Source organism: Chinchilla lanigera, unplaced genomic scaffold (genome assembly GCF_000276665.1).
Source record: "Chinchilla lanigera isolate Chin_1 unplaced genomic scaffold, ChiLan1.0 scaffold00032, whole genome shotgun sequence".
NCBI classification, from domain to species: domain Eukaryota; kingdom Metazoa; phylum Chordata; class Mammalia; order Rodentia; family Chinchillidae; genus Chinchilla; species Chinchilla lanigera.
Genome location: NW_004955433.1, coordinates 5285083 through 5299191, shown reverse-complemented (window position 1 = coordinate 5299191; position 14109 = coordinate 5285083). Strand labels below are relative to the sequence as shown.

The following is a 14109-nucleotide window of genomic DNA, read 5'->3' as shown; positions in this document are numbered from 1 at the left end:
ATTCCAGTTTTTTTACTGCTAAAAATCATGTATCAGAAAATAGGAGACTGCCAAATTCTTTGCTAAGTTTATTTTGCTGCTGCTTTTTCTCCCCAGATTTCAAACTTTTATAAACCATTAAAATTTAGTAAATTTAGAAAGTAAAACCTGACTATAGAGAGCTGTAGGAATTCCCTCATGCTTCTAAAATTTCAGTCTAGATGTGAATGATTCTCTAAAGCTTTCCCTGGTTTTCTCAATAGTTAACAAGATAGTACTTTTAAAGCATTTATTCATAGCTTATTTAAAAATGTGGACCACATCTTTTTCAACTCCCCATACTCAGTTGTCTGATCTACAGTAGGAACTGCTTGCATGTGAAATGAGTGAATTAATAAATAAACATTATATTTTAATTTAAAATTTACTCAAATATAATTGCCTTTTAAAAATTATTATTTCAGGCAAAATCCAACAGAAAGGCTCGGAAATCTGAAGAATGGAATCAATGACATTAAGAAACACAGGTACACGGTTACTTCTTTGTCCAGAAAAATACAGAAATTTAGAGAATAATGTGGTAGTCATGACAGCTGCTCTAAGTGGGCCACAAGGTTCTCTTTAGAGACTTTAAATTTTTCTTCTCTAGTGCTTTGACTTTGTTATTAGTAGAATTCTTGATGATAGCCATTCTTTCTGGAGTGAGATGGAATCTCAGTGCTGTTTTAATTTGCATCTCTTGAATGTTGAATATTTTTTTCATATATTTATTTGGTACCTGATAAATAAGTAAGCAGGTTCTTTCTCTGAGAAATGGGTATTCATCTCAGATGCCCATTTGTGCACTGGGTTTTTAAATTTGGTAGGTCAGATTTTTTTCAATTCTTTATATGTCCTCTCTGATTTGACCAAGTCCTTTGTCTGAGGGACAATTGGCTAAAACTTTTTCCCACTCTGTGGGTTGCCTTTTCACTCTGTTGGTGATTTCTTTTGATGTGCAAAAGATTTTTTACTAAGATGAGATCAAAGTTGTTGACATTTTGAAGTATTTCCCATGCAGTCTGGGTTTTGTTCATGAAGTCTGCCTACACCTATATCTTCAAGATTTCTACCTACTTTCTCTTCTAGTAAATGTTTTGTTTCTGTTTCTATATTTAGATCTTTGATCCATTTTGATTTTAGTGTAATGCATGGTGATAGACATTGGTCTAGTTTTAGTTTTTGGCATGTGGAAAGCCAGTTTTACCAGCACCATTTATTGAAGAGGCTATCTTTCTTCCAATGACTATGTTTGGCCCCTTTGTTAAAGATAAGGTGGTTGAGTATGTTTGGTGCTGGATCTCCATGTTCTAATCTGTTCCCCGGATCCGCAGGTCTGGTTTTTGTTTTGCCAGTACCATGCTGATTTTATCACAGTAGTTTTGTAGTATAATTTCAAGTCAGGGATTGTGATGTCCCCCCCACCTTGTCTTTGTTGCTTAGAGATCTCATTTGACCTAGTTATTCCCCTTCTGGATATTTTCCCAGAAGAATTAAAAACATCATATCACAGCAATATGTGTGCACCCACATTTATAGCAGCAAAATTTGTAATAGCTAAATCCTGGAACAAACCCAAATGCCCATCAATTGAGGTGTGGTTAAAAAAAATGTGGTATGTTTATACAATGGGGTATTACTCAACCATAAAGAAGGATAAACTTAAGAGTTTTATAGGTAAATGGATGCACCTTGAGACCGTACACATAAGTGAAATAAATCAGACTCACAAGTGTAAGTATCGTATTGTCTCCCTGGTATAAGGAACTGAAAGAGTAAGTAAGGTCAAAAATTGGGAGAAATTGATCAAAAAGAAAAATGAACTAGGATTGGGGAAAGGGGAAAGGAAGGAAGGGAAAAGGAAAAAAGCAAAATACAAAGTAGTTATGCTACAGTTTCTCTTCATTGAAAAGAAAGGTTTGTGCTAATATTATTTGGAGAATTTTTTATGCCCATGCACTATGCTCTGATTAACTACTATAGGGTAATGATACTCAGTGCTTTAACTATTGTTATTCTATTATTTTGTTATGAAATTTTGATTTACTTTTTTCCATAAAATAAAAAAAAATTATAATTTCTTTGAATAGGTGAAGTACATTGATTTACACAAAATCTCAAACAAAGATTTATTATTATGCAGTAACCTAACAGACCCCTTTTCAGTTTTGTAAATTTCTAAAAACAATCTTCAGAACCACTGGTTACTTCTTAAGACATCCTCTCTGCTTTAATTGAGTATTCAAATATGACCCTTCAGCTATGCAAGATTTCTGTTTTCCAAGTCAGTACCTGCCTAAGTCCTACAGTCCTCAATAAGTTTTCATTTTCATTTTGCCCACAAATTATAGAAAATATCATGTATAAGAATACATTGATGATAGAACAAATAAATTTGAATATTTCATTATTGAAAACTTTACAAACCACTGATGTGATCACATTTAGAAATGTATAAAACCCTCAATATTTTGTTCCACTACAGATTCTTTTCTTTTTTTTTTTTTGGTGCTGGGATTGAGTCATGCTAACTATGTGCCCTGGCTCTGAGCTCCACCCCGTCTTCTACTGATGTTTCCACAGAGGTCTTAGAGGTACATTGACATGGTGTAAAAATAGAGAGAGATATAGCTGCCAAATAGAAACACTATTTATTTTCCTTAATAGTAGCGGTACAGCTTTAAAAAAGAAAAAAATTCTCCGAGTTGCCAGCTCTGCTCTTATGTATTCATGAACTTGAAATAAAGCCACGCATTCAACACTGAAAATGCCTATCGAGCTCTGCTTCAAGGCTGTACTAGGAAGAAAGGGAGGGTGGGAGAGAAAATGGGGAGAGATAAAACAGACGCATCTGTGGAGTTTATAGACATCAAAATGCTTGTTGTATTTGAATGTTCATTGTCAGTCCTCTGGATTGCCTTCAATTGTGAAGCTCATTATTTGTCTTAGATTCCAATTTATCTTCCTCCTGCACAACCATTATCACTGCTTTTCTCATTACAGAATAACACACAAACACACCATTTATATGGAGGAAACAAGTGTCCCATCAATTAAAGTGATTCTTCCAATATCTGTTCCCCTTTTCCCTCATTGAGAAGTCTGCCTGATGTTTTGCACCGGGCTAGTTGGGAAACAAGCGATATAATTGTTAACAGCCTCCAGCTTTATCTTTTCTTTATTTACTTGAGGCTCATTTAAATGTAGCTGTCAAAATGTGATGGGATGCACTTGCAAACAGATGCTAAAGAATTTCCTCACCAGAGCATGGGAATAAACAATTTTGAATTTCCTTCCCTGTAGGGATTAATTTGCTTGTTCTTCTTAATAATTCATTTCAGGCAGGAGTGTCTTTGCTGTGTGTTGCTGAAGAATCGGAGTGTAACATGCAGGGTAGCGTTGACTATTAAGAAATATCAGAGGTACACAGTACTTTCTTGTGGGCCCAGAGAGTTTGTTGTGTCAGGATGTCCCTCATGTGGTCATAGGGTTTTTTCTTTGGAGGTAGCTGAATCTAGAGTGTGTGATTGATTCATAGTGTAATACTGGGATTAAAGATACTGGGATTAAGCCTGGGCGATTGGTGGATCAGTCCGTGGATTGGATTGACACAGCTATAATCTCAGTAGATTAGATACAATATAAGGGACAGAAAGAGGTTGGTCTGTCTGGCTTTTTCCTTTTGCTCTCTGTTGCCCACTATGAATTGTTCTCCTTTGTGAAATCACCCTGCCTTGGAGCCAGCCAATTCTGGACTGAAAGCTCTACAAACTGTAAGCCAAATAAACCTTTGCCTCTTTAACTTTGAGTGTAGGATATCTTGTCTCAGCGATAAGAAAAGAAACTAAGACAGAGCTCAACATAATTTCATTCTATTTTTCTATTTTCATGATGCCTTTTAAACTATATAGATAGGGAGGAACCCCAGAAAAATTGATCTTTCCTTCTCTTTCCAAATAGAAGTGTTTTATCCAAAAGAAAGAAAAAGAAGAGAACAACAAAAAACAAATAGAAGTGTTTTTAAACTTTCTGTAAATTCCCAGGCCTACAGCTATTCTGCTCAGTATATTCTTGGAATTAAAAAAAAGAATCTTTCTAAAGTTTGGTGTTAGATTTCCTTACTTTTCTCTAAAATAAAATTTTGTTTTCTTAGAGAACTATTCACTTTAGCTTTATATTTAAAAACAGTACAGTTAAATACAACAGATTGTAATATAGATTTGTATTAAATCATGTTTTCTAAACAATAATTTCCTTTTCCCCATTTTTATAACCTAAGTTATAAACTAGGCCAATCATGTCTCCCAACATCTATTTTAAAAGACTGTGAATAAACATGTAGGGCACAATTAAACCTTTTCTGATAGAAAAAGGAATAATTTGTTTCAAGTATTTTAACATTACTTTTACTTTCAAGAATAGCTTCTAAAATCCTCTACAAACAAAGAAGCAATTTATGTGCTGTTGATGCTAGTATTTCTTTGGTGGATGTTTTTCAGAGACCAATGCATGCTGGCACTTGCATAACTTAAAATGTGGTCAGTGTCAAAAGACCAAGTACTAAGTGAATGGCCACTCATGTTAAGTAAATATTGCCATAAGTCAAACTGTAACAAGTACTCTGTAAGAAATGCGCAGGCTTTTTGATTCAGTAGAATAAGGGGAATGACTTTTATTAGTATTTATGGAGTACTTTCTGGTAGAGAAATTGTAAAATATGTTAAGAGGAACTGTTGCTGTGTTTGGAGGCAAAAGTAAAGAATCCATAGAACTATGTACCTAGAAATCCCTAAAAATGAAGCCTCAGGCTCTGTGGAGACGTGCTGGGTGGATCAAGGAAAGAACTGTGGTTTCACAACGAGGGCAGCAGAGGGAAAGGAAACAGCCAGGATTGCTGCCTGACTCACTTTTTGACGAGAATTCCAGCAGCTTTTACTAAAATGGCACCTGAGATGGAATGTTCTAGAACTTTTCCCCTCTGTTTTCAGTTTCTTTTCTATTGCTAAACTTAGACTTGGATTAGGAGGTTCAGTCAAGGAGTGAACCACAGCCAGCTCTGGGGTGAGAAGAAACTGGTAACTCAGGTAAGAAGAGACTGGAAGACAGTAACTCTGGTGTGGCTGACAGAAGGATGAGACAGCCTCCTTAATTGGCTGTACCTCAAGTCTTATCCCCACCACCATCACCAACCTGACCACCCTGGCCCCTTCTGGTTATTCTCTACATGGCCAGAAGTACCTTTTGGAAATAGGATTGTATCATTTCTTTAGAGCTTTGTAATGGCTTCCCATCACACTAAAAATCCTGCCTTCTTACTATACCGTAAACACAATATAATGTGATCTGGTCTCTGACATTTTCAGATCTTTAAAAATTGTATTTTCATAGTTTTCACTGTGTTCACCACAGCTCAGCTCATCCCTGCCACATCCTTCCACCTAGAAGGCCCTCCCGACAGACCTTCCACGGTTTTATCTTCTTCATTTTGGCCTCCAAAGATCACTTTTTAAACACTGCCCTATCTAAAAGCAGCCCCTCCCATTATTCTCATTCCAGAATCATCTGTCACTTTATTCTCTTTTATCTTCCTAGTACTTTTGAGTATCTTAAATATTTGCATTTTTTACTTGTTTTTCTTTGGTTCTTTGGTTACCTCCCACCAAAATAAAAACATTTTAAAAGTAAGGTCTTTGTCTTTTTTGATACCAAAAAAAGGGGATCATATTGATTTTCCATAAATATTCTTCGGCTGGTTAAGCTGACCTCAGTATCCCAGTGCAAAGATCAATGTGGAGTATTATTCCATGTTCTTTATGAGATCCTAAGAGATAGAGTAGATTGTGTCCAAGAGAAGCTAGAGAAGCTCACACTTCTGGTGGTGTATTCCAGCCCACCAAGCTTGGTATACATGCTAATGTCAAATGTAGCCCTTCTAGATTAACAATACAGAAGAAATAAATGGAAGGACTTCACCTGACTATCAGCTTCCTCTCATATTTTCACTGTGAACTTCTTTGTTATATCGGAACTTCTGAGATCCATGTCACCAAGGCCATCACTGTCATGAGAGTGTGATGCTTGTCGGACAGTGTGATGTAGGAGTCCTGGGTAAGGTGTTCTGTTGTAGTTATTTTGTCATTCACCAAACAGTACTGAGCTCTAGTCTGTACCAAGCACTGGCTCCAGTGTTAGAAGCAGTAAAGGAAAAGAAGGAGATGAGAACCCCTGCTTGCACAGAGTTTGTGTCCTTGTGGAGGAGACAGCCAAGTCAGGTAGTTATCAGACAGCAGTAAATGTTAACCAGGGAAAGTAAGCAGAGAGGAAGAGGAAGAATGGGGGCAGGGTGGGTGAGAGGGCTTACAATTTTAGGCCGGATAGCTAAAGAGTGCTTCCAGTCAAGAGGCTAACCATGTGGAAATCTGCAGGAAGAATAATCCAGCCTTGAGGCAGCAGCATCGTTAGCTTGTTGAAAGAGTGGAGAGGAGATAGGAGTGAGCAAGGGGGACAGAAAAGCAGGCCATGGGTAAAGGAGTGGAAGGGTAGGGGTATAAATGGTATTTTGTGCGGTCTTGCAGGCTAAAGTAAGGATGTGACAAAGACCTCTCCTTTCATACTGAGTGAGGTGGGAAGCACAGTGGTGGTGGTTGGTGGGGGGGACTTGGGACAAAGTCGTGGTGTGATGTAACTTGTGTTAAGTGATCATGCTTGCAGCTGGATGGTTTTCCAAGGACAAAAGCATAGCTTCCCCTATTCCAGTAGACTGAAGGTTTTGAGCACTGTCAGATTTGGAATACAGGTACTGTATGCTCTGAAGGTGGCATTACCAAGCAAGTGAGAGAAAGAATAATTTACAAATGCTTATTAATGTGAGAGAAAGAGTAACTCCAATGTTGTTGCTTTGAACAACTGGAAGGTTTGAAGCAAGTCTGGTGGGGGAAATTTGGAGCTCCAATTTGAACTTGATATATGCTAGTTGCCGGTTAGAGATCTAGTTGGGAGATACTGAATAGCAACTGTAGATAGTGGCCCATTAATTGAATACAGAGGTGGAGTCTTGGCTGGAAATTGAAGTTAGGGATAATCATTAGATTAACAATCAAATGATGTTTAATGCCAGGAGACTGAATGAGGCTACCTGGGAAATGAGAGTAGTTGAAAAGAGTAGAGGTCCAGGGAGCCCTGGCGTACACCAACTTCACAGGATGAGAGACAGACTCAAGAAGATAAGAAGAGGGCCTGGACAGTCATGTGTTCTGGAAAGGAAAAGAAGTAAATGAAAGTTCTGTGATGTGTAGCCAAGTGGAGAAAGAATTTCAGAAAGTGTGACTGATTAATTGTGGCAAATGCTATACTAGTAGATCAGGTAAAGTAAAAACTGAAAATCCAGGTAACTCACTGGAGTGGAGGGAATGAAACTTGCTGTGGTGTGTTCCAGAGACAAGGGGAGGGGAAAGTGATTAAATGACTCTCTCAAGGAGTCTCCTCCAACAGAAGGGGAGAAGTAGACTGGAAGTTGGAAGGGAATGCAGCTTAAAGGAAGGTGCTTGGTTCTACGAAAAATGTGCTTCCACTGATGAGAACGAGCTAGCAGGGAAAAAGACTCAGGAGAGATGAGAACTGCAGGAGAGGAGGCGATGAGGTCAAGTGCACAGTAGAGGAACTGTTTTTAGGTAGAACCAAAGACACTTCATTTTAATTAATGGTGCAAGAGAGAAGGTGTCACAGATAAGGGTAGCTGGGTGGATATGCTGGAGGGAAGTGATGGAGGTGTTCTCTTTGTTTTTGCTTCAGTTTTCTCAGAAAAATAAGAAACAAGGACATCAGGAAGATGAGTGGAAGGTTCTGGAAGCTTGGAGAGAGAACAAAGTATGAATTAAGGGAATATGTGAAGTCAAGGGAATATGAGAGGGGAAGGTAGGATAGTGCTAGTGGGCGTGAAGCGCTCACCTGAGCTTAGTTGGCATGGATGTCATGTGAGCCCAACAGACACCCAGCACGGTGGCATTTGTGGCTCTGCTGTTGCAGGCAGGAAGCAGGCAACAAAATGGACTGACCGACACCTCCACATGCTAATGGTTTATTAGATAAGTAACATTCCCCTGTACTTCTCTCATTTTTCAGGTGGCTAAATGGTTTCAATTGGGAGGGACTGAAAGCTCGGAATCTTCCCTCACCATTACGAAGAGAGGTATGGTATTTACTGTAACAATTTCTTCATTTCTTTTGGGTATTTCTTTTGTAAACTGATTTTAATGGTGAGTGTGTGTCTTAGTTACTTTTCTCATTGCTGAGACAAAATGCCCAGCACCCACAAGTTAAGGGAGGAAAGGTTTGTTTAGCTCACAGTTTGTAGAGGTTTCAGTCCATAATCAGCTGGCTCCAAAGCAAGGTGGCACATGGCAGAGGGGTATCACAGAGGAGTTCATGGTAGGCAGAAGACACCAACAGCAGCAAGTTACAAGTGACCAGCAACAAGCAAGGACCCTCTTGGTGTCCCTTACATCTTATCCAGGCTACCCACTCTTAAGGCAGGTAGCAATCACACCCTTAATCCTAGTATCACACTGTGAATCAATCCTAGCATCACATTGCTGCCAGCACCATACACCATAGATCCAGCCACCTCTGAAAAGCCTCACCTATGACCACGTGAGGTTTTGGAAGGACATCTAGACACAAGCCATAACAGTGTGCTTGCTTGCTTGCTTGCGTGTGTGTGTGTGTGTGTGTGTGTGTGTATGTGCATGCATGTGCACCCACGTGCATGCATATATGCATAACAGATTTTACATGGTTTTTTAGAATGGGTATTTAAAAAATTAATTGAAAATTTCATAGTAATTTTGATTTTAGAGACTAAATAGTGTTGCCTATCCGATGATGTTTGGCCCACCTCTCTGGAACTAATTACCCATCTATAGCACCTAAATCCCAAGGTAGTCAGTGTTGGCCAGGATGACAAATGAAGTATCATTTATTAACTGCTTTTAGAAATCTGTAATGTATTAGTGCTGTGTGACACTGCATGCTATTACAATGTAATTGTAAATGAATCCAAAGAAATATTTGTGTTAGCAGAAATATTTATTGCCACATATGCTAAAAGAATTTCAAAGAGTAAAATTTAAGGCACTTGAGGAATGATCAAAAAGGATTGTCAAGCATAAAACTATTTTACATTAAGACGAATTTTATGGGGAAAATGGGAAGGAAGTAGAGGGAGAAAAGGGAGTGATGCAATGTTTCTTTTTTTAAAGTGACTGATGGGAATCAAATCTCAATGATATTTAGACATTTAAAAGGGTAAAGTAACTGTAATATTTTATTTTAACATGTCAGTGTTTACACTATACTAGAATTCTCCACAACTATTTAAACTTTAATGAAAACTTCAAGCTACAAACATGCAAGGAGAGAGGTCTCTTTCAGAGATAACAATAGCATAAAGTTGGTGGACTGTTGACCTGGGTACTTCCTGAGTCACTCTTTCCCCAAGTCAGCCTGTGCTCGCCTTTGTCCAGAGATTGGGTCCAGTTGATGACTGGCCACACATGGCTACATGATTGTCCACTCCAGAATGATTCCTCCCTGTCCTCCCACTGTGCACACAGTCATATATCATAAATCTATTTTTAATCATTTTTTTACCTGAGTATTCAGTCTGGTACTATGTCATTAATTATGCTTGAAAGCAAAAATTTGGAAAACTGCCATATTGAAAAGTAATTTATTTCCAGTCATTACTTTTCAATTCAGGAAGTTTCCAAATTTTTGCTTTCAAGCATAATTAAAAATTAGAGATTGGTGAGAAGCGTTACAGTGTGGAAGAGCTCCTCTGGCAAATTTTGATTTTTAAAAAATATTTGCCTTAAAATATTTTCTACCTTGATTAAAACATAGATAATCCTTTCTGTTACCCTTTCTTGAGGAAGTAACTCCTCAGGCCAGGTGGCTCTCCATGAGCGTAATCCACTGTCTGAATCACTTGGTTCGAAAGGGAGGCTCAAGGACACAGAGACTGACTCAGTAGTGACACCTGGGTACCTTTTTCTTGTACATTGTTTAAAAGTAGTTAGAGTAGGAAAGCGGTGTGCAGCTCGAAAAAACATTACCCGGGCGCAGAAGCCTGCTTATTCAACATTATCCTTACCTTTATCTTAATCTTTTCTGTATTAGCTCAGCGGACCCATAGATCACAGCTACTTTGACAAATATCCTCCTGAAAAGGGAGTGCCTCCGGACGAGCTGTCAGGTTGGGATAAAGACTTCTGATGGAAGAAAAGATGGTTTCTGCTGAGACACCACAGAAGACTATAAGGATCAGTAATCCAACCCTGATTTTTTCTCGCTTCAAAGTATTATAAGATCTTTTGGAAGACTATTAGTGAGAAGAAATCTCTGCACCAGAGGTGGAGGAAAGTGGTACAGATGGGGCTCTGAATTATAAGGTCTTGCTTGGGATGCTATGAATTATTCCTGTATTCCATCCTACGCATGTATCAAATGTGGAAGGATACATCCTTTACCTTTCAACCATCAGAAACATTTTTGTTGAAATGGCATAGTTTCTCTTTGTTGAAACCTATCGCTTCTTCTCATAGTTTTTCCCTTTGAAATCTGACAAAGCTTAACAAGTGTCTCGACTTCTGAGCAAGTAAATCATTGAAAGTGAAGGAAGAATACAGTGAATTTTGGAAGGTTTCCCCCACACTCAATAATTCCATGTGTGCATTGTGACTTCATAACACGGGGGTTTGCAGAAATCTTGGTAATCAATAGAAACTCTTGACTTTCATCAGCTTTTAACCTAGACACATATGAATATGCTTCTGATGCTAGTCTGGGAAAAGGCAGGTTTGAGTATTACAGAGTGATACTTTTTCCTATAGAAAATGAACCAATTAATCTAACTGAGTAATTATATTCTATTGGGGAACTTAGAAAAAATAAAGCAAAAACAATCTTTCTTTCTCCTGTGACTGCTGTGATACCTCAGAAAATTTTTCATAAGCCTTGTTAAAAGTGATTATAATGTATGGTTAAATTATGGGTTCCAAATAAATAATAAATTCAAAGGGTTTTATTTTGGGTACTAAAATATTTCTCTATCAAAGTAGAAAATATACTTGAGCAAAATTGTGAAGACTTCTCCTTCTCTTTAAAGATAAAGAGAATAAAATCTATTAAGGTTGTGGACTCTTTGAGATAATTTTAGCCAATTTTGATTATTGCTCCCCAAATGACCCCCATGAATTATGAATGAGAAGCCCATTGGGAAATGTTAATCCACTGTGCTCACTGTCGAGTATAGCTCTTTTTAAAGATATCTGAGTCATGGATATGTTTATAATTTTAACACATGCCATTGGAGAACTGTTAAGATTTTAGACATGCACCTAGCATCTGACCTCTTCCTTGTCCTCCTGGCAATCTTCTAGACAGTAGTAGGGTACTCTTCAATAGTGCTGGATACCAGTACCTAAGAATTTGACTAGTGAATATTTTCATGTGTTGCCATGGTCACTCTCCTACCCTCCTTCCACAGTACGTGGGAAGCAGAGCTTTCTCTGTGTGTTTTAATCTGACAGTAGCACAATCTAAATTCTAGAATTATTCAAGTTTCCGGTTATATTTTTATATGATAATGGTCTATTGAAAAGCAATCTCTACCCCCTCCATGCGCATATTTTCATCATTCAGAGAGTCAACTGTAAGCTTCCTGAAGTCTTGAAGCGGACAAGTGAAGCCCACATTGAGACAGTACACCCTTAATAAACGAATTTCCACATTGAGAGTCCTTTTGCTGAACCAAAGAGATTTTGTTCTTGGAGTAGTATTTTTAAAGATTATGTATTGTACATAGAAGAATCATTTTTAATAGGACTGACATAACCTGCTTAAAGAATTTCTAAACTTTATAAAATATTTTATTTGCATTTTGTTTGTATGTACTATATGTTTTCCATGTATATATTTTAGCATTACCAACATATACAGGTAAAAAATTTATGTATTAGATGGATATTAGAACTGTACATATATAATTGCAATGATAATCTCAGAAGGGATCAATAGTTATAATTTTTAAAACTACGTATATAGAGATAAAAACCAATTTAGAATACTACAGGCGTACTTTGCCTGTGATTAACCACATCATATGAAATCTCCAAATGTGATTTTATTGTTTCTTTTAGAGTACCTTATAAAGATGAAATATAAGTGCTTGGCCCATTATATAATCCCAGCTCTACTATTTCCTACCTAGGAAAATGATATACTTTTTGAGTACTAGCTATCTCACTTGTAGAAAAAGGCACAATGAAGTAATATCTACTTTGAAAATTTGCTCTGGCCATTATAAAAAATCATGCAGAGAGTCTTTTGTCTAGTATCTGAAATAACCAATGCTGCACAGATGGGGGCTACTGTTTTATCTCTGTTAAAATTCAAGAGGCCTTACTGACCGTTTAGTTCTGAACCTATGTATCATTGGTGTCTGTATCACAGTTGTACCAATTAAATCAGTCTCTGTCCTTTCTTTGTGTGAAGTCTGCAAGTAAAGATGGTTGATCAAACATCAGTGTATAAAATGAGGGGTTAATCCTCAACAAAATGAAATGTGTTTTTAAACTAACCTAAACACTAATTTTTACAAATTGAACACACACAGGAAATACATAAAATTATCCTGAGCTGTGTAAATTTATAATATTCCTAATAATTAAGTCATTCCTAATCTCTCTTCTCTAAGATGGAAGGTTAATTATTCATTCTTGAGCTTCTTCTAGGTGGGAACAGCTTTTCATAATTATGGTTTTTAAATTTTTTCTCAAAATATTAATATGTCTAGAGGGATGAGAATGTAATAAAGAAAAATAAGAGATTAATAGTAAAAACTGATTTGTGTTTGAATTCTAGCTCATCCCAGATTTGCATGATTTTGATCAATAAAACACATCTTTATTATTTGTAATTTGAAAATATACATTTAGAGTTTTGAAATAATGAGCCAGAATATTATTACTAATATGTCACTGTAATCATCATTTGAAAAGTTATATGCACGTACATTGCTTTTGGCATAAGTTTTTTCATTGCAGGCGCCAGGAACACTTGTGTTCATGGTCTCATTCATACAAAATTTTAAATTAACCCAAAGCTAAATACTGGCCACAAATATGCATCTCACTCACAATTTAAACATGTTTTTTGTGTGGTTTAGTCTTAGTTACAATAACTGTTACCCCAAAATTTGCACCCCAAATTTAGTTAAAACAGCCAGTTGTTATTTTCCTAGATGCTGTGAGTCAGGAACTCAGGCAATACATAGCAAAGACACTTTGTCTCTATGTCACAGTATCTGGGGCATCAGGTGGGAACACTTAAAGAGGGACAGTGACTCTTGGCTGGGGCTTGGAATGGCTGCCAGCCTTGTTCATTTGTGTACTCATCAGCTTTCTCATTGCTGAGCCACAGCTCCTGACACCTGCAACTTAAAAGAGGAGAGGTTTGCTTTGGTTCAGGGAGTTCAGTCCATGGTGAACTGGCCCCAAGGCAGAAGCACCATGGTGGAAGGGCATGGAGGAGCAAAGCTGCTTTACTTATGGTGGCTGGAAGCAGAGCAAGGAAACAGTGCCAGAGTGGAAGGTGCCAGGGACCATATATAGTAGCTAGAATCACACTTCCACGACCCTCACAGAAGGGTGTCTAAGTGCTCTGCAAGGTATCTCCTAATCCAGTAAGTTTACATGTCACAATTAATAGTCACAACTCACAGGTTTTGTGCCTAATCTGAGACTACTCAGGATGAGGGCTGTGGACTGGGCTGCCTACACATGTTCTCTCCATGGCTTGGATTTCACATATAATGGCATCCTTCAGATAGATCCTTTTATGGCAGCATAAGGCTCCCACAGTGAATATGCTCATTAATAAAGACAGGAGCACTATCCTGGATGAACCTTTGAAGTCACATAACTTCTTCCATATGCTACTGGTGGAGACACAGGCCCACCCAGAATGGAGAGGGAACATAAGTGTAACTGCTTAGTGGAGAGGGTCTCAAAGAATTTACAAGCAAGTTTTTTT

The 14109-nt window shown here is 37.7% G+C and overlaps 1 protein-coding gene and 1 long non-coding RNA gene across 6 annotated transcripts in view; one reads left to right on the top strand and one right to left on the bottom strand.

The window, feature by feature from the left end:
• Window positions 1–12598, top strand: part of Prkg2 (protein kinase, cGMP-dependent, type II) — a 100978-nt gene extending 88380 nt beyond the window's left edge. For all 4 annotated transcript variants that reach the window (XM_005388222.2, XM_005388223.2, XM_005388221.2 and 1 more), the window contains 3 exons: window positions 444–506; window positions 8140–8206; window positions 10195–12598. In XM_005388222.2, coding sequence (XP_005388279.1) covers window positions 444–506; window positions 8140–8206; window positions 10195–10290 — 226 coding nt within the window. In that variant the 3' untranslated portion in view covers window positions 10291–12598. The remainder of the gene's footprint in view (window positions 1–443; window positions 507–8139; window positions 8207–10194) is intronic.
• On the bottom strand, window positions 2651–10637 carry LOC102027445. 2 transcript variants are annotated; one of them, XR_261558.1, is made up of 3 exons: window positions 10545–10637; window positions 10169–10286; window positions 2651–2815 (listed from the first exon to the last, which is right to left on the bottom strand). It is a non-coding gene; the product is annotated as an uncharacterized LOC102027445 (long non-coding RNA). The 2 variants fall into 2 exon arrangements; XR_261557.1 differs by having other exon boundaries at window positions 10169–10308; window positions 10545–10599.
• Window positions 12599–14109: the final 1511 nt, after the last annotated feature.